This window comes from Poecilia formosa, unplaced genomic scaffold (genome assembly GCF_000485575.1).
Source record: "Poecilia formosa unplaced genomic scaffold, Poecilia_formosa-5.1.2 Scaffold617, whole genome shotgun sequence".
Classification (NCBI taxonomy): domain Eukaryota; kingdom Metazoa; phylum Chordata; class Actinopteri; order Cyprinodontiformes; family Poeciliidae; genus Poecilia; species Poecilia formosa.
In genome coordinates, this window is record NW_006800556.1 from 17,409 (window position 1) to 39,537 (window position 22,129).

At 37.7% G+C, this 22,129-nt stretch overlaps 3 protein-coding genes across 4 annotated transcripts in view; 1 reads left to right on the top strand and 2 right to left on the bottom strand.

Moving 5' to 3' along the window:
• The window catches only part of LOC103130234 (CLIP-associating protein 1-like), a 78,304-nt gene that overhangs the window by 17,370 nt on the left and 38,805 nt on the right, over positions 1–22,129 (bottom strand). The window lies entirely within an intron of this gene.
• Positions 185–3,865, top strand: LOC103130232 (activator of 90 kDa heat shock protein ATPase homolog 1-like). Its single transcript, XM_007541570.2, has 7 exons — positions 185–290; positions 380–497; positions 648–739; positions 830–958; positions 2,331–2,432; positions 2,558–2,609; positions 3,025–3,865. Exons 1-7 carry the CDS (start codon positions 276–278, stop codon positions 3,195–3,197), a joined length of 681 nt encoding a protein of 226 aa, XP_007541632.2. The 5' UTR covers positions 185–275; the 3' UTR covers positions 3,198–3,865.
• On the bottom strand, positions 3,274–8,550 carry LOC103130224 (dr1-associated corepressor-like). Of its 2 annotated transcripts, none has more exons than XM_007541557.2 (5): positions 8,411–8,550; positions 7,881–7,953; positions 7,047–7,140; positions 6,478–6,597; positions 3,274–5,962 (listed from the first exon to the last, which is right to left on the bottom strand). In XM_007541557.2, exons 1-5 carry the CDS (start codon positions 8,450–8,452, stop codon positions 5,671–5,673), a joined length of 621 nt encoding a protein of 206 aa, XP_007541619.1. In that variant the 5' UTR covers positions 8,453–8,550; the 3' UTR covers positions 3,274–5,670. The 2 variants fall into 2 exon arrangements, with proteins under 2 accessions (XP_007541619.1, XP_016521251.1); XM_016665765.1 differs by having other exon boundaries at positions 5,845–5,978.

Consider the following 22,129-nt stretch of genomic DNA (forward strand, 5'->3'; position numbering starts at 1 on the left):
TGTGATTAATCAGAAAAGTTGTTTCACCACCTGTCTTCTTACAAGGAAAATGTTATCCACAACATTATTAGTCATGTTGTTGTTTTTTTTGTTCATTTCATTTGAAGCAGTTCCACAAACATCCAAAAAAATTCAAGTCAATTTTTCACTCAAAAACTGACTTGAATTTGATGGGGGGGGTTTTTTTGTTTGTTTTTTTTTTTACAGGAAAGTCAAAAACCGGAGTAAAATACAAAGGTTCAATCGAAGTTCCAAACTTGTCTGATGAGAATGACATGGAGGATCTGGATGTAAGTCAGATGGTTGATTTAATGATCTTGACTGCATGGTGGTGGTGGAGCGACGCACTGAATCATGTCCCTGTGATCCGCTTCCTCAGATCTCCATCTCGCTGAACAAGGACGAGCCCGACACGCCCCTGGTCCACCTGATGAAAACTAAAGGAGCAGAGAAAATCCGGGAGGCTCTGGGGAGTTATGTGGGCTTTTTGAAAACAGGTCTGTAAAGATCAGGGTAAACCATTCACGACCCGAGTAGAACTTAAAACTAGCGATTTAATAAACACCAATGCTTTGGCTCTTTCAATAATTAAAAATAAAAAACTGTGTTGTTTTATTATTATTAATCTATTGTTTATAAAATTGCAGAATTCACGCAAGGGATGATCCTGCCTACCGCTAACGGCGTGGCCAAGCCTCAGTCAGCTTCTCAGTCCAAAGCCAAGCAGGACAAAACTCAGGTCTGTGTTTAAAGACGGCTGGATAAAACCCGGCGTTCGTGTCAAGTCGCGACGTAGAGCTAGACTGATTAGAATGCTGTGTTTTTTCAGGTTTCCTCAGGAAGTAGCACGGCAGCTCCCATCAACACTGGTGTCAAAATCCCCACCTGTAAATTCACCATCAGAGACACGTTTCTCACCTCACCAGCTGAACTCTACAGAGTCTTTCTCAACCAGGAGGTGAGTCTGTCCTGCTGCTTCCGATCCGGTTACCAAATTAGGCTCCGCGTCCATTTTCTCACCTGCAAATTCTCGCCTGCTTATTCTGTCTTATCTGACAAAGTTTTAGGCCTCATCCACACAAGAATGTTTTTTGTTTTTGTTTGTTTTTTTGCCTCCCCATAAAGTAGGAATATTTTAAAGCGCTGTCTAGTATCAGTAACAATATGTATTTAAGTGTGAGATACTGGTGCAGAGTTGGCAAATAAGTTTGTAATTCAGCACATTAATGTCTGTCTTTAAAAATAAAAAAATAAAATAAAAAAAAGTTTTAAGTCAATTCACCACCATTCTTCTGTATCGGATTGGTATCAGCTGATACTAAACCTCAGATATTGGCATCGGAATTGAAAAAAGTGGATCGGCACATCCCTAAACAAAATGTCTGTTAAATTTTTGAGAGAAAAAAACCATCCCGAATTTTTGGACAGCAGAAATGCTTAGTTTCTGGAAACACTGACGTATTAGCCCAACCTGCCTTAAGAGGAATATTGAATCTAAACAAAACAATGTGTTCATATTACAATCAAACAAATGTGCATTACAAGTTGAAGTTGTAGAGTAGATTTACTTAAAGGGAGAAAATTAAAGCGTATAGAAAAAAACGATCAATTTAAAAGAAAAGTAAAATTCAGCATATGTTAAAAAAAAAAAAGCAGTCTTCCAACATACATACATTAGGCTACATGCATGTCGCGTATGTAGCCTAAATTACTGTATTTTCCACAAATTGTATTTCTCAGAGGAAGGAACATGAGTTTTACTTCATCCTGATCCTTTGAGCAGCTTGTTTTTCTTTTGTCAAATTTTTATCTTTATTTTTGCTCAAATAAAATAAAGAAATAAAGCGACTTATAACTGCAAATGTGTCACATTCAACAATGGTGTTCAAGTTAGCGTCACATGCCTTCAGCAGTTGCAAGAAGTTCTCCAGAAGACTCCACTCTCAGTTTTTGTTCACCATCTGTTTTTTTTTTGTTTTTTTGTTTTTTCTTTGAGTCTACTGGTCATTTTGTGTGAAGGCTTTAGGCACATGTTTCATTCTTCTTGTTTAGTGCCACTAACAGGTGTGCGGGAGTTAAAAAGAAAAAATAATAATTTTGGGCCATTTTGGGTGTTTCTGTGTGAAAGAAAACATTTCTGAAAACGGTCCTGTGTGAACACGAGAGTTTTTGAAAACACCAATCCGTTTTAGGGAAGGAAAAAAAGGGGAAAAAAAATGTTCCCGTCTGTGTTAGTGGACAAATGTCCATCTTGGTGGACAATAAATTTTTTTGTTAATCCATCTAGCTTGAGGCCATGATGTCACAGTGTGGTATCTTTGGGTGTGCAGATGGTCCAGGCGTTCACACGCAGTCCTGCGACAGTGGACGGAGAGAGGGGTGGAAAGTTTCGCCTGCTAGAAGGAAACGTCTTTGGGGAATTCACAGAGCTGGTGAGGACGACGTTTCCAAGAACTATAATGAAAACTTCACTGAAAACTCCTGTTTTATTTGAGGTATAATGTACAACACATGTAGAAAATGGTTGAAGGCTAACAACAAATCCTCTCGCCATCAGGTACCCGATGAGAAAATAGTAATGAAATGGAGGTTTAACAACTGGCCCTGTGGTAGGTTCTTTATATTTTATATTATTTTTTATGTTACAGAGAAGAACAGCTCATACACAGTCATGATTGACAGAGTTAAGATCCTCCCCTTGACTCTGATTGGTTGTTTTAGAGCTCAGTTTTTTATTTTTATTTCTTTTATCAGATTCTGTCACAGCAACAGTTTTTAATATTTTTTTTCACAAATATTAAAAAAAAAACATTGCATATAAAAATGTACTCCCTATGCAGAAGGTCTACTCAATATTTTTTTATTATTATTTTGTGGGGGTTTGAAAAATGAAAATTTTCCCACATTGTGAAGATTTTAATCACATTCCAGGTTTTTCTGTCAAATACATATATATATATATATTTTTTTTTATTATTTATTTATTTTTTAATTTTGGAAACTGATTGCCTCTCTGCACCACAGAGCACTACGCCACCATCACCCTGATGTTCCTGGACCGGAGCAATGAGACGGAGCTGAAGGTGGAGTACCGAGGCGTCCCCAACAGCGAAGAGGAACAGACGAAAGACGGCTGGAAGAGATACTACTTTGAAGCTATCAAACAGACTTTTGGCTATGGAGCGCGACTTTTCTGAAGAAGCTGTACTGTAGTTTTTGTTTTTTTTTTCTCCCCTCGCCCCTCCAGCCCTCTTTTTTTTTCCTTTTTTTGACACAGAACAGCTTTACACTCGTAGGACGAGTTCATGAAACAAACAACTCCGTCACTGTACGTGTAAAAAAAAATTTTAATCGCTGGAAATATTTAATTTTTGATTTGTTTTTGTTTTTTTCCCCATTGCTGTTCGGCTCGGTTCTTGAAAAGAGCGCAGGCAGACCGTGCCTTCCGGGACCGAATAGAAAACGTGTCGGACGAAAGAGGAATCCGGTGAACCACTTCCAATTGGCATCTGCTTCGGTTCGCGAAGAAGCCAAAACACTTGAAAAACTGTTTATTTTGTATGCATTTTATCCATTTTGAGTCATTGTAGTAAAGTTGATTTGAACTAAGATGCATGTCTCATTTAAAAAATGTTGTTGGGGAGGGGTATGAGCTCAGACGGTGTGTATTACAGCCTCATCTGGTGAGATTGTGTTCATGTACATTACAGGACCAGCATCAGTGAGACTTGAAGCTGGAAGATTAAAACTGTTTGTCAGCATCAGTTTTTTTTTCCACAAAAAAAAAAACCCGGGAAAACTGCGTATGTTTGACCATATATGGCTTCAAAAATGTAAATATACAGTAAAAAATGCTCTAAGAACAGAATTCCTCTATTTATTCTTCACTGCAGCCCAGTACCGTGTTTAAAGAAATAGTTTCTTGGAATAAACAAACTACTGTAAGCTCTTGCTTAGTTTTATTTACTTCCTGCCTTGAGTTATTTACAAGTTTCATTCAAAAAAATATGTATTTACAAGTGCTTTAAAAATATTAAAAAGTAAGCACTTATAATTAACAAAGTCGGCAAAACAAAACGAAAAATCAATCATTTGAAGGCTACAGGGGTTAAACGGTTCATGATGCTAACCTCAAATCTGCAGGCAAGCTAAAAATGAAAAAAAAAAACACAAAACTTACATTTAACAGTGCAGACTTTCAAAGTATTCAAAACTATGCACACTCAAAATAAAAAAAAACTGTAGCAGAAATCTGTCCTGCATGGACGTTCTGTTCTTTACCAAAGCTCTGCATGTTGGTTCAGATTCAAACTGTTCTGTAAATTCAATTTCTTCCCTCTTACTGTCCAAAAACAGATTGATGTAGGTTATTGTGAACAGAGTTTTTGTCTGTTTTTTTGTTTTGTTTTGTTTTGTTTTGTTGAGTCACTCCAAAGCCTAATGACATGTGAACAGAAAAGATGTGCTGCTGGGAAGTCCACGTTATAAGCAGATGTAGACCTTTGACTCCTGAGGGGAGAAAAAGAAAAAAAGATGAAGTAGTTACTAATTACCCCAATGTGCAATACCCTGGTATATCTACAGAGGGTGATACAGATATGAATTCAGAGTGCCAATAAGAAGGGCATGAATATCGTTAATTTTGGCCTTTTAATGAAGCATGTTTGATGTAAATATGTCTTAACTCTCAAAGATCGCAGAGAACGCTCGCGCTTTTTGTAGCTGTGAGAAAAGTCGCAGAGATATTTCCAGCCGGAGATTTGGCTGCTTATCAGGAAATGTAAAATGTATTTAAATTTATTGTTTCCTGGCGAGGACGCAACTATTCTGTTCCAACTGGACCAGGCAGACACACATCCAAACAGGCTTAGGAATAAATAAGATAGGCTAACAGTAAAGCCTCTGGAATGACCTCAACCCTATCAATTATTGGTGAGCTACGCTTAAAAAAACCATGCTGGAAAACGTATTAAGTATCGTCTTCTGTTTGTGATGAGAGCAGCGATGAAAAAAAATCCAAACAGAATTTGTCCAGAAGCTTGTTGATGGACACAGAAAGCATGTGACACAACATGCAAAGGGACATTTTTGTCCATCTAGCAGTAGTTGGTGTCAGAGGGTAGAGCAGCTCTACTTCAGCATATTTTTACTCAAGTAAAAGTGTAAAAGTCCAGGAATTTACTCAAGAGTAAAAAAAGTATTCCATAAAAAAGGCTACTTAAGTAACTCATCTGATTTAATATCTTACAATGATGTCATCAGCCAGACAAAAGAAGACAGCTATGTGCAAGTTTGGGAAATTTAACAACTAATATTAAAACATTTACGCAAATATAATTAGAAAATAAGTTTTGAGCAGCAGAAATGTTTTTCCAAATCAATCTGTTTCTAATAGAAATCTTATGAAACCAGTACTTACATTATGAATAACATATGCTAGAATAGGGTAAAGTACTTCCAGACTATATTTGGTGTTTACCTCAAATTCACTTTGACCTTCAAACATTAAAACAGCAAAGTCATAACTAGTTCTTCCTACACACCTATAAATATATCTGAGGATTTATAGTTTGCTCTCCCAGGTGGAGCAAGGAAAAAAAAATCCACGATGACTATAAAATTCTGCCCCCTCAGTTTTGATTTTAGAATTCACTGAAGTCGTGTGCTGAACTACGATTCCACCCGAGAAGAAGAACTGTTCAAATTAACTATTAAAAGTCCAAAATCAACATGACAATCACACCCACGATGAGCGCATCTAAACTTTTCACTGGTCCTGTGTGTTTCACCAGACACCAATTCTACCTCCTTAGCTGTCGGTCGGGTGTGTGAGTGTTGCGTGTTCAGTAACCGGATATGTACACTTGAAACTGAGTCGGTGTCGTGTGGGCCGTGGCTCCTTTGGGGAACAGTCTCTCCTGCTCCAGATGGGTTTTTAGCGGCGACGTTGACCTTTTTGTTCCTTGAAAGACAATAAACTGCATAATGTTACATTTATGGTGAAAACAGATATTGGTTACTTTGCTTAGAAATCCACATTGACCACAAAACACTATTAAAGGGGCAGTATTATGTATTTTCCAGGGACATGGTGCTATTTTATATCATAATCAAGAAACTATATTACCTTATAAATATGACTTAAAAAAACTTTGACTTTGAAATTTAATGCCTTGAGTCTGAGCCAATGTCTCTTTAGAAAATTCCTGCTCTTTCTGAAATGCCGCAGTCGGAAAGTCATCACAACATGGCTTCGCTAATAACCCTTTAACAACATATTTGTCACGGAGAAGTAGCTTTTATGAGCTCAGCAGACGCGCAGTTCCACAAGGTGTTTGCTAATTGCTGCTGGCTAGTCTGAAGGAGCTGTGCAGGGGAGGGGTACTCTGTGAAGCTGAAACTTGGAAGCTGCAGCTCTGAGGAGGAGCTGCGCGTTTAAAGGGCCATTTCAGATATCAGAAGTGTAACTGACCTTACCTGTGTATGGGAGGCCAAACACTCAAGCCTCGGTTGTCCTTCTGGGTTGCTGTAGACGTGGCTCCCTCTGCCAGGTCTTTGAGAAAATGAAACAATTTTTCTGACTCTATGCACTGCTTCCTGAGAAAAGAAAAGAAAAGAAAAGAAAAGAAGAGAAAAGAAAAGAAAAGAAAAGAAAAGAAAAGAAAAGAAAAGAAAAGAAAAGAAAAGAAAAGAAAAGAAAAGAAACACAAATGACTGCGTAGGTCACAAAATGCCCAAAACACAATATTTATGTATTAAAGATCATTTTTACTTTGTCTATAATCGTGGAGTTTTCACTCGCTGTAAGCCATGTTGTGTCAAAATGAACAGAAACAGACTCCTAACATGCATTCAGTCCGTGAATAATCAATCAATGTAATACAGGGGTTTTGCTTTTTGAACCGAATTACTGAAATAAATACAATTTTCAAATCATATTCTAACTTACTGAGATGCACATGTGTGTATGTTTGTTTATTATACCCCCAAAATCCCATCCCACTGCTGATCTGGGATCAGTGTCACAGAACAACAGAGACACTCACATGTGAGCCACAGACACGACGTTGTTGAACTTCGCCTGAGTAATCAAGCAGGTTTTGGTCAGCAAAGACTTCAGGAACATCTCCAAAGCCCGGGCTGTTTGTTCCAGCTGAGGAATCCGCAAGCTCTACAGGAAAGATCTGTTTTTGTATTTTAACTCAACTCAAGATGTCTGAGATGTTACTCATTCATTTGTATTCAGGCAAATTTGAAATAAAACTAGAACAAATAAAGTTCAAAGTAATTCTGATTAGATGCCACAGAAAGTGAAGGAAGAATTAGATTTATAAAAAAGTAACATGGGAGTATAGAATATGCAAAGAGACATACTCAAAAGAAAGTTTGGTCAGTTGTTTTATGTCTCATGTCTTTGCTGTGATGTCAGCAAAATGCGGCAGAGTAAGTTTCTTTGTAGGGTAGATTTCATTTTGATTGATTAACCACATACTAAATAAATGTTAAAAATACTTAAAATGAACATGAAATGTATTTTTATAGGTGAGGAACTATGTCTAAAGTGAGTTTGGTTGATTTTAAATATGGGTTTTTAACCACACAGTGCATCGTCGAGTAGTTCAGTTTGTTGTGTTAAGTCTGTCATTTATTTGACTTTAAAAACAAACAAACAAAATCAAAACAATAACTTGTAAGCTGTAGGGAGAAAATATCATGTCTAACGCAGGTGAGGAAGCTTTTACGTATCTGGACTACAACTCCCATCGCTTAGACGGGATGAAAGCCGATGCTCAGCTAAAGGACGTCTGAAAGATCAGTAAAACTGACAACTAAGTCAGTTTTCTTTTCTGCTTCTTTTTTTGCCACAACTTGAAGGATACCGATGATCACCGGAACTGCCATCGCTATCCTCCCAACTTCTGTGTCCTTCTGCATGATTTTTTTGATTCGACCCTATAAACAATAACAAAGATTTAAGAAAAAAAAAAAGAACAGTCTTCATGCAAACCGTTAGTTTGTTGGAGCTCTGTTAAAAACAATTTTATGGTGAAATTGTTCAAATTAATGTGAATGTTAAGTTACATAACAATTGCCACCGGTATGCTGACTGACACTGGACTCTAACTTGATCACGGATCGCATTTCTACTTGATTTCGTCCATGTAAATTACACAACAAATGCACCTAAATAGCGATCGAAACTAAGCCTACAAGTCAAAACTGCTGTTTATCGGAAACAATTGATTGCCTTATCACAGTCTGATTCTATATGCTAACAAGATTTCCGACAGATCCGGTAGTCCTTAAACACATCCCGTGCCCCTCTACTCCATGCTGCGTGTGCTAGCCATTAGCTGGTTTTGTTTGACTATAAACAGCTGATATTTAACACAGAGATAGCAGTACTCACAGGAGGAAACCGTACGTTGTATTTTCTCTTCTGTCCGGGCATTTTCGTCGCTGTAATTCCCGCTGTTTAGTCACATTTTTCATGTTTTTACAGCAGAGCGCTGCAGCATCCATTTGTTTACTTTTAGTAGGTAGAAAAGTGATGACAGTAAAAAAAAAAGTGATGTCAACATTTGACCCCCAGAGGCACCATGGCAACACCATGACATCGATCCGGTGATAATGAAAAACACATGAGGTGGAAACAAAACAAAACTAAAATAATAATAATAAAAGTTATTAAAATCACAATAGTTATTATTATTAAGATTATTATTGATGTGGTTGTTGCAGCAGTATGAAGCAATTAAAATGTTTAGATTACTTATTCATTTTCTTGTTGAAGTCAAAATGTATTTAATTGTGAATTATTTAAAACACAAATGGGTGTGAAGATGGAAGTTTTATTTGTGTTTTTTTTTTTAATAACAACATAAAAGCCAGATTTATTTTATTTAGAAGTACCAGAGTGAAGAGGACAGAAAACAAATGTACCACACTTTTGATATTTTTATTTATAAACAATATTGAAAGCCATGTATTATTTCCCTTGTAATTATTAACACTTACAGTTGAAAGCAGAAGTTTACGTACACCCTTTTTCTCACTGTCAGAAGTTGAACCAAACCAAATTTCTCTTGTTTTGGGTTTGTTAGAATCACCAAAATTGTTTCTATTTGCTAAATGCCACAATAATAAGAGAAAGGATATGCCAGAGATTTGTTTATTATTGCTTTCAAAATCAGAGGATTAGATAAAGAATGACAACTATCTCCTTAAACAACAAGGGAAAGCCCAGATGATGTTGTCATGGAAACTTTGGAAACTTCTAATAGGTTGACCGGCACATGTGAGTTAACTGGAGGTTCACCTATGGATGTATTTTAAGGCCACACCTCCAACACGCTGCTTTCTTGTTTGGCATCATGGGAAAGTCAAACAAAATGTCAAAAGAAATGTTTCCAGATGCTTGAAGGTGCAGTGTTAATCTGTTCAAACAATTATTTTCGAGTACAGACACGATGGGAATCATGGGAGCCATCGTAGCAGGAAGAAGGCGGATTCTGTGTCCCAGAGATAAACGGGTTTTGGTCAAAAATTTGCAAATTGACCCCAGAACAAAACCCAAAGACTTTGTGAAGAATGTTGCTGAAGGCAGAGTTACCACTCACAGTGAAACACTCACTGTATCAAACTGGACTGAAAGGCCACTCAAGCCGTTAGCCACAGAAATTCAAAAACGGGTGAGAAACAGTGATTGATATGAATCAGTCTAGAAAGATTTAAAAAAGCTAGTTAACCTCAGTGAGGAAAAAGAAAACATGGAACAGTGGTGAACCTTCCCTGGGGTGGCCAGCCTACCAAAATGACTGCAAAAGCTTATCGATCGCAACCTGAACAAGCACTCCAGGTCTCCTCCGTTCACATCAGTGTCCATAATCTGACAGTAAGAAAGAGACCGGCTAAAATGCCTTCCATATGAAATTCCAAAGTCAATACAACTGCTGACCAAAAAGTACACACAGACCAAGCTCACATTTACCAAAAAAAAAATCCTGATGACCTCTTAGACTTTGCAGAAAATATTATGTGGAATGCTAAGACAAAAGTGTCTTGCCTTGCCTTAAAGGGACAGTATTATGTGTTTTCTAGCCATATAGTATCCTTTTATAGTTCAATCAAGAAACTGTGTTACTTTCAGTTGTTATAAAATGCTGTATACATCTAATATGACTTAAGTTTGACTATATGCTTTAACATCTCTTTAACAGCTTGTTGGGCCTGTCTCTTTAAAATTTCAAACTCTTCCTGAAACTCCACCTTCAGGAAGTCATCATCACATGGGCTCCTTTATTAACCCCATAACAACATTTCTACCAGCATTCCACAGAGAAATAGGTTTTATAGCAAACTCAACAAATGAGGAGTTCCATCAGGTGTTTGCTAATTACTGCTGGCTAGTCTGAAGGAGCTGAGGGGGCAGGAAGGGAGGAGGTTCAAAGCTTGAAGGCTTGGAAACTGCAGCTTTGAGGAGGAGCTTCGTCATCAAAGGCGGAGCTTGGTCCACCCAGGGGTTTTGCACAGCTAAGTGGTTGCTTTAGAGATTAAAGCATTTCTCAAACATGCAGAAAAGAATCAAGGAAACACTCCAGGTATGTTTTTGATGAGGGAATAACACCGTAACATGATGTAAAGCTGAAAAAGTTTTATTTTGCATAACACTGACCCTTTAATAATTAAGATCATCAGTTGAAAGCAAATTTGCAATTACTCTGGTTATTACCTTTGAAGATCTGAAAACATTTAAGTGTCACAAGAAAACAACAGTGACATGAATTTGGAAATTGGCAAATATTTTTTGACCCTATTTTGTTCTTCCAATGGTATCTGAAGAAAATACAACTTTGCTCATTTTTCTATGATTCCGTTTTGATATTTTGTGGAAGGTTGATGTGTAATTCTACTGCTCATGTATCCTCACAATTTACTGGAGTTAAATGTTCCCACATATTATGACTGAACATATCCTTTTCCATCTCTCCAGCAGCTTGTATCTACACCAGACTTTGAAACGTGTCATCTGATCTGATAGTGATGACTCTGCTTTCAGATTTTTAATGTGTGTAATTTAACAAGCAGAGTGAAGCACAAACAGTCGAACTGGCCCGAGTGTCTGGTTCCAGCTATATCAATAGCTGAAAAGCACTTAAGAAAAGATAAAGAACTCATCACTCAATAAGGAAAACTTTTTTTGTTGTTTTTTTTACAAATCATAAGTGTCTTGAACTCATTCCCGTTGTCGTGTAACAACTATTAACTTTAATGTATTTTATTGTCATTTGATTTGATAGTTTAATGTTAAGTTGTGCATTGTTCTAAATTTGAATGAAAATGGTACGTTGCTTTTAAAATGGTGTACAGATAAAAACTGGAAACTTTCATTTTAAAAGCTGGATCAATACCAGCTGTGTGCATTTTTCTTCTGCCCCTTCGGTCATTACTCAGCTGTAACACTTTTGGGACATGCTTCTAGAAACTTTGCTCATTGGGAAATGGAAAGTGTTCAAGATTTTCTTTGCAAAAAATATCTCAAATTCAGTCACACTGGACTGACAATTTGAAGAGCAATTTTCAAATTGTCCCAAAAGTTCTCGATTGTGTTCAGGGCTGAACTTTCTAAAGTGAATTTGTTTTAATCTAAACCAGTGTATGGTATCTTTGGCTGTATGTTTTGCAGCTTTATCCATTTTTTCCATTAAATCTTACTAATGACACTTTCTTTGCTGAAGAAAAGCATCCCCACAGCATAATAATACCACCACCATGTTTCAGCTTGATGAAGGCATGGTCAGTCTGAGGTGCAGCGGTAGTTTTCTTCTGGACATAGTGATAGTGTTTTATCTGTTGCCATTTCTTTATAAAGGAATGAGCTTAGAGAATCAGTTTTCTACTGAACATACAACTACCAATTACAGATTTCTTTGTTTTTGTCATCAAATATTTTAACATAATAGACATGTAATATATCTATTTATATATAATAGGTAATATTATATATATCTAAATGATAGGTATAATATGGTAACATCTATATTATAATACAGCTATATCATATATTATAATATATATTATGTAATAATACATTAATAACTTTGATGATTTAAATAGATACCATGATACATTACCATCATATAACATTAATAGATAATGTTAGATGGGAATATTTAAATATATATTTAAATTGGTTTCAGAAGGTTAATACAACAAAGGCACCAGTACTAGTACTGGAAAAGAAATAAAACTGAAGAAATTAGTTTGACGTCCAATTTTTCCTAAAAGGAATTTTAATTCGTTATAGTTCCTAATAGTGAATATGCAATTGCCTACTTTTACGCCAAATATATTAAATAGTTTATTTTAAATACTCACTTGTCGCAGTTTTAACTCAATCTATGCACGTTAGTATAATTGATACATGACCATAAGTAGACGAGATAAAAGACACAGCTCGGTAAATGTTATTCCACAATGTGTTCAAAAATAGTTGTAAATATTTGTATGTAGTTCCCAGTGACGGCCGATGGGGGCAGCAGAGCCAGTGTTTACAGAATTTAGGAGAGTTTGCTGCACGAGCTGGCTGCTGGTAGCGTGGAGGTGAAATTAGACACTAAGAGAGGAGGTCGCTGTAGTAGGTTTCTTTTTCTCTCTCTAAAGTTATTAAAAGTCCCAAAGAACCAAACAAGGGCTTGTCGCGTTTATGGAAGCTAACTACACGCTCGAAGGAAACTGTTAAATGATATGAAACTGTTAAATATCGCGGGAAAAAGCTTCTGACTCGGGCTCGCTGGCTTCTGCATGGTCCCAGGCTAGCTAACAGTTAGCTGCAGCAGCTTCTTGGCTAGCGGGCTAGCGAGGTCCAGCCCAAATTTTGTTTGCCTCGAGTGGATGTGGTCACCCCCCGAGCTGTTCACGACTTTTCTCTTTGCAAGGAAAACAAGAACCACGACTCCACACTGGCTTTGACACCGTGCGCTGTCAGGAAACCAGCAGGATGTCCACCGAGGTTGAGTGTAGCCAGGTTGACTCGGGTTTGACAGCGAGCAGCTCCAGCGGGGTGCAGGACAAAAACCAAAACAAGTCGGAGGGAGCTCATCTGCACAAAGAACAAGAGGAGCCGGGGCAGAGGGGCACGGAGAAGCAGCAAGCGGACGACCACAAGCAAGAGTCGACCAAGAGCCAAGCGGACACGCATAAGAAAAGCAAAGAAAACGATAAAGAAAACGAACAGAGCGGTAACGCTGACTCGGCTGTCGAGGCGGTGAAGAAGAAAGTTGTAGAAGCCCCTCCGCCGAAAGTCAACCCGTGGACTAAAAGAACCACGGGCAGAGTGCCGGTCAGCAACATCAACTCCGGCTCCCAGGAGACAGGTGAGCTGCTCCCATGTTTTATAGACGAGGGGGGGAAAGTGAATAATGCGGTCCTCAGCAAATGTGTCACGTTGTCGAGGCATTTCTAAACGCTTCACTCCTGAGAAACCCACCGCGAGATGAACTGTCAGCTCATCTCACGGTGGCTTTAGCCAAATGTAATTAAACAATTAGGATGTTAACTAAGTGTTAGCAACATATTTGCCCCATCCCCCCCGTGCTCGGGTTGCTCATGAGCACCACGTGTTGATTGCTGACAACTGCTACTTCTTTTAGCTCCCACCAGCTAGCTGTTATGTTGCTCCGATCCCCACAGGGATATCTGTGGCAGTGAAATGGGAGTATTTTGTTGTTTTTTGGGGGGAGGTAGAAGCTCAAAAGCTGCTCGATTTGAGCTAAAATCGACGCTTCAGCTTCGAGCAGCTAGCTCATCTCGCTGGTTGAGGCTAAAGCCAGCAGGCTAGCAGCCTTTGCTGCTGTAAAGGCACGTTTCGCATGTCCAATGGCCTGGCAGCCTGCCGTTCCTCCCACCGGGTCGCTGTCACTAGTGAGAGTAACACGTATGTGAACAAGGTGCTTTAACAGACGGATCTGCTGGAAGTCGAATATCTGTGTATAGTTAAAAAATATTAACATTTATTGAATATATACTTTTAATTTTCTGGAATCGGAGAAAATGATTTAGGTTTAAATAGATGAACAAGTAGAAAGACAAATTAGGACTTAAGGAGGAATAATACTTGTTGTGGTGGGAGCATCATAATAAAAAATATTCGAGAAAAGAACCCCACCGTTGTTGGGGGGTTGTTTTTTTTACACTTTTTCACAAAAAAATATCTAAAAAAATCAGCTGCACTTAAAACATATGTTAACAAGATACCTGAACAGCTGGTAAAACAGATTCAGGTTTCCACATTACCTCATACACTGTTTACCTTTAATTCCCACAAAATGACTTTTGGATAAAATGTAGCTTTTGGTAATGTTGTAAAACAATTGACTTTTATAATGTTTAACAAAAATAAACTTTGTAAAATAATTGTGAACAAGGAGCTTGTTGAGATAAGATGAAACAAGGCTCTTAAATAAACATCAATCTTTATATTGATCGAATATGCACAGTAGAAATTGACTTTGGTCTCAGCATCTTTTAGAGTAGCTTCTATTTTCATCCTAGCTAATCTGGGTTTAACTTGCATCCAGCAAATATTCTCGTTGCGTCACTTTTTCCACATTTAAAAATGGACTAAATTCTTTTTTTTTTCTTTTTTTTTTTTAAAAAACCCTCCTACAATCACTTCAAAAGTTTGTCTTTACAAATATATTAACAACAAACTGAGAAATCACATGTAAATAAGTATTCCCAGCCTTTCTCTCATTATTTTAATGCAGCTTTAGCATACGGCATGACCAGCTGACAGAGCTTTTCTTGGTCAGTTTCCTGTTTGCCAAACCCAGCTCCATCACAGACATCTGTCAGCCATTTTCTGATCTCTCCTGAGATGTACAGTCGAACCCCAGCCTGGACTCTGGCCCGGCCGCTCCAAGATGTTCACAGAGAGGTTCTGAATCTACTGCTTTCACCCAGCTTGATGCTGCCACTCCCGTGCTTCCCCATGGGGATGAGCCATGCCTGATTTTCCTCCTAGCAGGTAATCTGGTCTTCATGCCAGAGAGTCCAGTTTTTGTCTCACCAGACCAGAGAGTCTTGTTCCTGACAGTCTGAGTCCTTCAGGGCCCTTCCAGCTGGCTCCAGACGGGCCGCCATGTTGCTTTTCTAAGGAGTGGACTCTTCACTATACAGGTGGAGCTTTAGGTCCTTCTGGAAGGTTCTCCTCTCTCCACAGAGGAACAGTGGAGTTCAGATAGATGGACCTTCAGGTTCTGACTGAGATTCTGAGTCATGCTGGTTCATGCTAACTGTGACGTTTAGAGCAGCAGAAACAGGATCCACCTGAGCTCACGTTAAAACTTCATAGCAAAGTCTTTGAATACACAAGTAAACATGAGTCCTTTAGTTTCTTTAAGCCTGTCGCAATAAGACATTAATCAGTTAATCGCAGGATACAGTAAAATGAGCTCAACAAGTTCCTTCCTCATATTTTTTTTTGAAAGGTAATTGTGTTTAAAGCCTGTTTATTTATGATTTCTGTTGCACATGATTTTTATTTCCATTTTATTTATTATTTTATTATTTCAGCTTGTTGTTTTTTTTTTTGCATATTTAAAATCTTCCAGTTCTAGCCCTAAGTGTTCTTTACAAAATTAAAGTTTATTAGCTTTTGAGAGGGCAAACTTATTATTATGATAATTATGCCATTATCAATATAATACATCAAAACAATCTCAAAACAGCAATATTAATGTTTGTCAAAATAATTACTAGGACAACTTATCCTACAGCAATTTTCTGTTTAATAAATTTGTAAAAAATAAAAATGAAAAATTGTATGGTATTGACATAGAAATGTAATCAAGTTAGGAATAATGTTGTAACATAAAATGTGTAACGAGTGAAGCTCCAAATTCTTTCTGGATGCAGAGTTTGCTAAATAAAGAGAACATTTAATATTAAAAATAGAAAAAGATTGAGTTTCCAGACTTAATGCGTCTTCTGAAAGGTAAAAGACGTCAATGTCATTTTTTTTACATGGATTTATTTATAGATGAAGGCTTTAGTTAGTTCTTCACAACTTGTAATGTTGTTCATATCAATTAAATTTTTTTACTGCAGTAGTTTAAAAATAAAAGAAAGTCATTTGACTGCTTTTATTTCTCCTCTAGGTTCTTTTAATTCTACAATGAGGGACAATAATATTTTTCCAGGTATGATGAAGTTGAATTGATGCTAATCCCCCAACCCTCCTAAAATAGTGACTTATTTCTGAATGAATGAGTGGATCTCTCTACCATTACCTCCCTGGAGCTGAATAAAATTAAGTTCTTTAAAAGAAGCTGAAAGGCTCTTTAGAAGCACTGTACCTTTCACTGGAATGGTTTATTATTGTATATTTTATACATTTATTAACATTTTGCATAAACTGTAATTAATTTTTATTGGTGTATGCTAAACCTGTCATGTATTTGAATGATTACTATTGCATGATGTGTGTTCATAATGATGGACATAAATAAGCTATAGCATTATTGAAACCAGGTACGCAAATGTTCACAGTCTCACAAGAACAAGAAAAAAAATTATCAAAAATTTAAAGTAGACATTTTGCAGGGACTTGAACTTTAACCAGTGTTGCTTAGAGTGCTGTAGCCTTCACCAGGTCGGTATAAATGATCCCAGAGATGATTCAAGATGGCAAAAGTGCTACATAAAGCAGTCTATTCGCACATCTGACTACAAGAGGGATTATTATATTAAAGTTCAACATGTAATTAACAGATGCATTCTGTTAAAGAAGCGTCTCTGAACAACGGTTCTGTTTGTGTCCAAGATTTTCCTAAGACTGGATCTGGAGGTTTTTATGTGCATGGGGTTAATGGAGTGGACTGTGTACACCTGCTGAAAACACCATGGTGGAAGAGTATCTTAAAGCTGCAAAATGTAACTTTTATACATATATATAAAAAAAAAAAAAATAAAATCATGTTTTTTTTATATATTATCTCATAATATATTATTTTATATTTTTATATTGATGTATATACTATATATTACACTGTCACCACTCCGTGGCAGTGTAATATGAGACAGATAATCTGTGAAAAGATCCATCTCCTCCACCTCCTCCCTGAGCTGCTCTGGCCATCTGATGAAATGTACCGCTCCCAATCAAAAACAACCAATCAGAGCCTGGAGGAGGGGTTTAGAGCTGTCAATTATTCTTTTGAACACGCTGCTAATTGTACTAATGGTGGAGAAACAACTTACCGTTTATCTGTGGTCATCAGTGGCCATGCTAACTAGCCATAGCATTCACTAAGTTACAGTGTAGCAGTTGTCAAAGGGAATGGATGGGGTGATTGACAGCGCTAAGACCCGCGTCCTGGATGTGATTGGTTGTTCCTAGTTAGCACTGGGAGAATGCATAGGAGCTTGTTTTGTTTTTGTTTTTTTGTTTTTTTTTTCCCACACATTGTGTCCCATACTGCTATGCCATAGTGACAGTTTCAACAAATACTATACTATTTCATCAAAGTTACACATTGCAGCTTTAAAGAGCCAGTCTGAGAAAGTGAATATCTAGATTCTTTATCTCCTGAACTAAAAATGTATCAAATCTGAAGCTGAGTTTCTTGGAATTTCAACTTTGAATTGGCTACTTTCTCCTGTTTGCTTCATCAGTGAGCTCAACAATCCTTTTCATTCTCATAGTTAACATTTGCCTTTGCATATGTGTGTGTGTGTGTGCGTGTTCTTTCTGCTGCTACCAGGCTCTTGGTGAAAGCGGTGGTCTCGAACCCCCTCAGCTAAAGTTGTGAATGTGTGTCAGAGCGGAGCGGAGAGCAACCGGGGGGGAGCTAAATTTGAAGCAGCCTTCTCTGGCCTAGGCATCAGTTTACAGGGTTACTGTACATCTAGCTCTGTGGGTGGACACACACACACACACACACACACACACACACACACACACACACACACACACAGGCCCAGACCCAGTTAGGCATACACCCATTCACATGGAAGCCTGTGTGTGTGCCCAGTGTGTCTTATCAATCCAGCCATCCTCTGCTGAGCGATAGGAGCCACTCCCAGCCTGCAGAGATGCAGCCGCACGGCGTGCCGCCGCTGTCTGCACTCTAATCACCCCCAACTTACACCCCTTCGCTCCCTGTGGGGTTAAGTACTTATTTCTTCTTCCCTATGCTCCCCAAACGGCACAGAACGACTGTGCAAGAGTGGATGAGTTGACTTTTTAACCGCGGTGTTGAGCAACCGATTTCTACTTGCATTTCTCGTGGAGCTGTAGCTTCTGTCTGCTTCAGTTTGCTCCTGCCTGCCACATTTAATAATGTCTGTTTCTATTATCCATCATCTGTGCGCAGACCAACAAAACGCTCTGAAAGTGGTCCGAGCCAGCAAGCCCAGAGTGAGAAAACCCAGCAAGGTAACACTGTTTTTAATTTTGTTTTTAAGTTTTCACATTTTCTGCAAATACACGTCCAAATATTTTCACATAGGATAAACTTGACCATGTTTTCTAGATGAATATTGTTCCAGAAATGTTCAGTAATTATCACATCATGCCTCTTTTTTTTTTTACCTTAGTATTTGACGAACACCTGTTTTAACTTGCAAATAAATTAATATTTTGATTCTTCTAAGTTCTCATCTGCATTCCCATAGTTCTGACTTCAGGTGTTAAAACACACAGAGAGTGAGAAATTACCATCTGCTGCTAAATGTTAACCGGTTCGAACTGCTATCCTCTGGTTTTGTTTGCTTTTCCAACCCGTTTTTCCACTACACAGCTTTAAGGATAATTACCATAGCATAGTACCTAAATATAGAGATTAAGTAGTTCTCAAATTGACTGTGAATATATTTTACTAACCCTTTAGGGTAATTATGGAGTCAATGTTGGATCTTTAATTTAATCTTTTGTTTATTTAGGCATGTTAAAAATCTTTAAGCATGGTTACTCTGGCTTGCTGAAGAAAACTGTTGACAGGGAATGCAACACACATTAGTTGTCAATCAGTGAAATGTTTATTTTGTTATTTTTAAGTCTTCAGTCCTCAGTTTCAACTACTACATAGAAGAGGGTTAGTATGCGGTCAGGATGTTTTGTTTTCTACCGGAACGCGCCTCGCGAATCCTGTCAGCAGCCGATTCCTCGTTGGATGACTGATTCAGACGGTTTTATTAATTAGAATTTAAACATGCTAAAAAGTATAATTGTGTTTTCCAGTTGAAAGCACTAATGATCACTTTGTAGTGATCATTACACTACACTTAAATGATCACTACAGTGATCATTAGTGTCACTGTAATGATCACTCATTACAGTGTAGTAAGCAACTAAATTTGCTACACTGTAATGTATTATGTATCCTGTAGTGCCTTAATTATTACTGCTGAGTAAGTTGTCCTTTCAGTAAATGCCCTTTGTTTTAGTGCCTGTATACCTTGGGAAACGATTAATAGATTACCAAATTTGTTGACGATTATTTTTAATGACTGATTAATCCGTTATACACTGCATTTGGAATTCTTTCAAACTCAGATATCACTAAAATCTCCGTTCTGCGAATGCTTTGGATTAGACCTAGAATATTGAGCTGGATCAGTATTGTTTGAAAGTCCCAGCAACCTTGAGAAAATCTTTTCCTCATCTTCGTTTCCTCTCTATCCAGATCCGCTGTAAACGCCAGCTGCCTTTTCAGATGCCATGAGACTGAAGGATTTTTTTTTTTTTCCTCTTTCCACATACAGTAAAGTCCAGCTGCACTCTGTATTCGTTTAACCTTGATCTCCTATCAGCTTGCCCAAATTGACAGGACCCACAATGACTGGATGAGCCTCCGTCTGTTTGTCGTCGTTTGTGTTTCCTCTGCAGAAAGACCTCTGATCTCCTTTTCCTCCAGGCTGGATTCTACCTGTCCCAACATGCCGTGTTACATGTTAGAATAAATGGCAGCTGCAGGCGCCACATGTGAACACTCAAATTATGTTGTTTTTGTTTTCACAGTCCAGTGACTTCAGCGATATCACAAACTGGCCCACACCTGGAGAACTCGCTAAAGAGGTATGGCGTATGTGTGTGTAAAAGTGTGTTTTCAGGGTTCCTACACATTCTTGAAAAGTAGCGAATTTGGTTTAGTTGCTTCTCCAGGTTTGGATAAGTGTTAAAAGACAAAAAATCAGAGATGTTCCAGACTTTACTTCTTGTCCAATTACTAAAGAAAAGGAAGTGTTTTGCATTAATTTATATTTAATTTGTTTAAGCTTTGATTATTGTTTTAGTTTTTGAGGTACAGAGACAGATGCTAACGATTTTTGGCCTCTTGAATCGTGATTGGGTTCCTCATTTGACATTTACAAAGAGTTTTCAGTAAGGAGTCAAAGATCCAAGCTTTATGGTCAGTATTCAATGAAAATATTAGCTAATTTTGCTTTCTCTCTAAGAAATATAAGAAATTAGAAAAAAACATTCAGATTGTTTGTTTTTCTGTATGTCCTCAAATGACTGGTCATTAAATATTTAGATTAGGGGGCAAATGTGACGTCATGTCATCTGTGTGGGGGAACAGCTGCTCTCAGCAATTCAAGGTTTTATTAAGTCAAAACGTGGCACAGTTATCACTTTAGTCAGTCATTAGACTGACTAATGTCTAATGACTGATTTTAAAACCGCAGTTATTGTTGTGTTTCCCAGAAAATGTTGCATTCATAGGATAACTAAGATTTCCAAAGATTTAAAACGCTGGCATATTCCATGACTGAGCTTGAGAGCTTAAAAGGATAAAACATAACTCCGCTAATAACCTTCCTGTTACCTGCTGAAAGTTTAGTTCTCTTTCGCCTTTTCGCTGGATGAAAATAGAAACGCCAAAGTGTTTTTAAATGATTCCATTTTAAATTGTTTCTTACGCCTTTGCGCTAATCCTACAGTGATTATTATCCCTATTTATTGGTAGAGAAGGAGAACCTCCTCTCTCTGGAAATGTATTTATTTTTCGTCTGATTATTGTGTCAAAAGGGAGTGAGAACAGACAATATGTGAAAGCGTAAATAAACGCACGTGTCTCTTGTTCAGCAGCAGCAAACTGTCCTTGGCAACAACGGGAAGAAGCCTTCCTCCCGCAGAGAAAGGGACAAGAGAAGAGAGCGACCAGACAGGAAATCAGAGAGCAGCCATGATGGAGGCGAGAGCAAGGAGAACCAGGAGGCTCATGTGGATCCAATGGAGGAACCGTCTAAAGAAGGAGAACCAAAACCAGGACAGGACTCAAAGAGCTCCAGCCTGAAGAAGAGAGGAGGTGAGGGTGAGTCTTTCTTTCTTTCTTCATCTTTGTGATGCATGCTTATGCTGCAGAAACATTGAGCTAAATAAGGCTGCTGACGGCTGTAAATGTATAAGTTTTACATTAAACATATGAATTTGTTTAGATTGACATTCTGTTTCCCAACTGAGGAAAAGCTTTATTATGTTGTAGATGCTGTCAAGAGCCTTTAAGATTTAAAGATGCATGTTTGGTTTTATTTCTGACCGTGGGGGTTTTTCCTGTATAAAAAGGCATGTTAATAACCGTAATGATCTCTGTTTGTAATTACTGATTGGTGCAGATTGGTGCATGCTCTGCTTTAATAATCATACCTATTGGATTTCTTTTTACTCGTCTCTCATCTTTAGACATCAAAGAAGAATTAATTAAAGGCGCTCGCCTTTTGACTGCAATGCCACATACTTTAACGTGTCTAAAATGAGAACATAACATGGTCTATGTTGATGGAAGTGTATTAAATTAGTGATTCTCTATACAGTTACTTAAGGATCTTTTACTATGAAACATTATTACGTTTACAAAATTATGTAGTTAATTTAAAGAAACCTTGGAAGGTGTTTCTGGTGTCCAAATAGTCAGTTTTCTACAACGGCATATTATCATCATTGTAGACAAAGAGAGAAAAAGGAGTACATTTCTGCCAAGAATACTCAGAAACTTTGAAATTAATCTAAGAAAATTTCTAGGAAAAAACCTGAACATTTTCTGAGCTGCCAACTTTTGGAGCAAAGACATTTTATTGTTTTTTTTACAAAAAGTTTCAGAGCTTTTTGGCTGAACTCTTTTTT

Bases quoted from the DNA above. Each gene is read 5' to 3' on its own strand.
- LOC103130232 (XM_007541570.2), top strand. The intron at 740-829 runs GTCTGTGTTTAA...GTGTTTTTTCAG, and splicing joins CCAAGCAGGACAAAACTCAG to GTTTCCTCAGGAAGTAGCAC. The intron at 2,610-3,024 runs GTAGGTTCTTTA...TCTGCACCACAG, and splicing joins GTTTAACAACTGGCCCTGTG to AGCACTACGCCACCATCACC.
- LOC103130224 (XM_007541557.2), bottom strand. From the start codon at position 8,452: ATGCCCGGACAGAAGAGAAAATACAACGTACGGTTTCCTCCT. The intron at 7,141-7,880 runs GTATCCTTCAAG...TGGAACAAACAG, and splicing joins GGCAGTTCCGGTGATCATCG to CCCGGGCTTTGGAGATGTTC. The intron at 5,963-6,477 runs GTAAGGTCAGTT...TTGTCTTTCAAG, and splicing joins GTTTGGCCTCCCATACACAG to GAACAAAAAGGTCAACGTCG.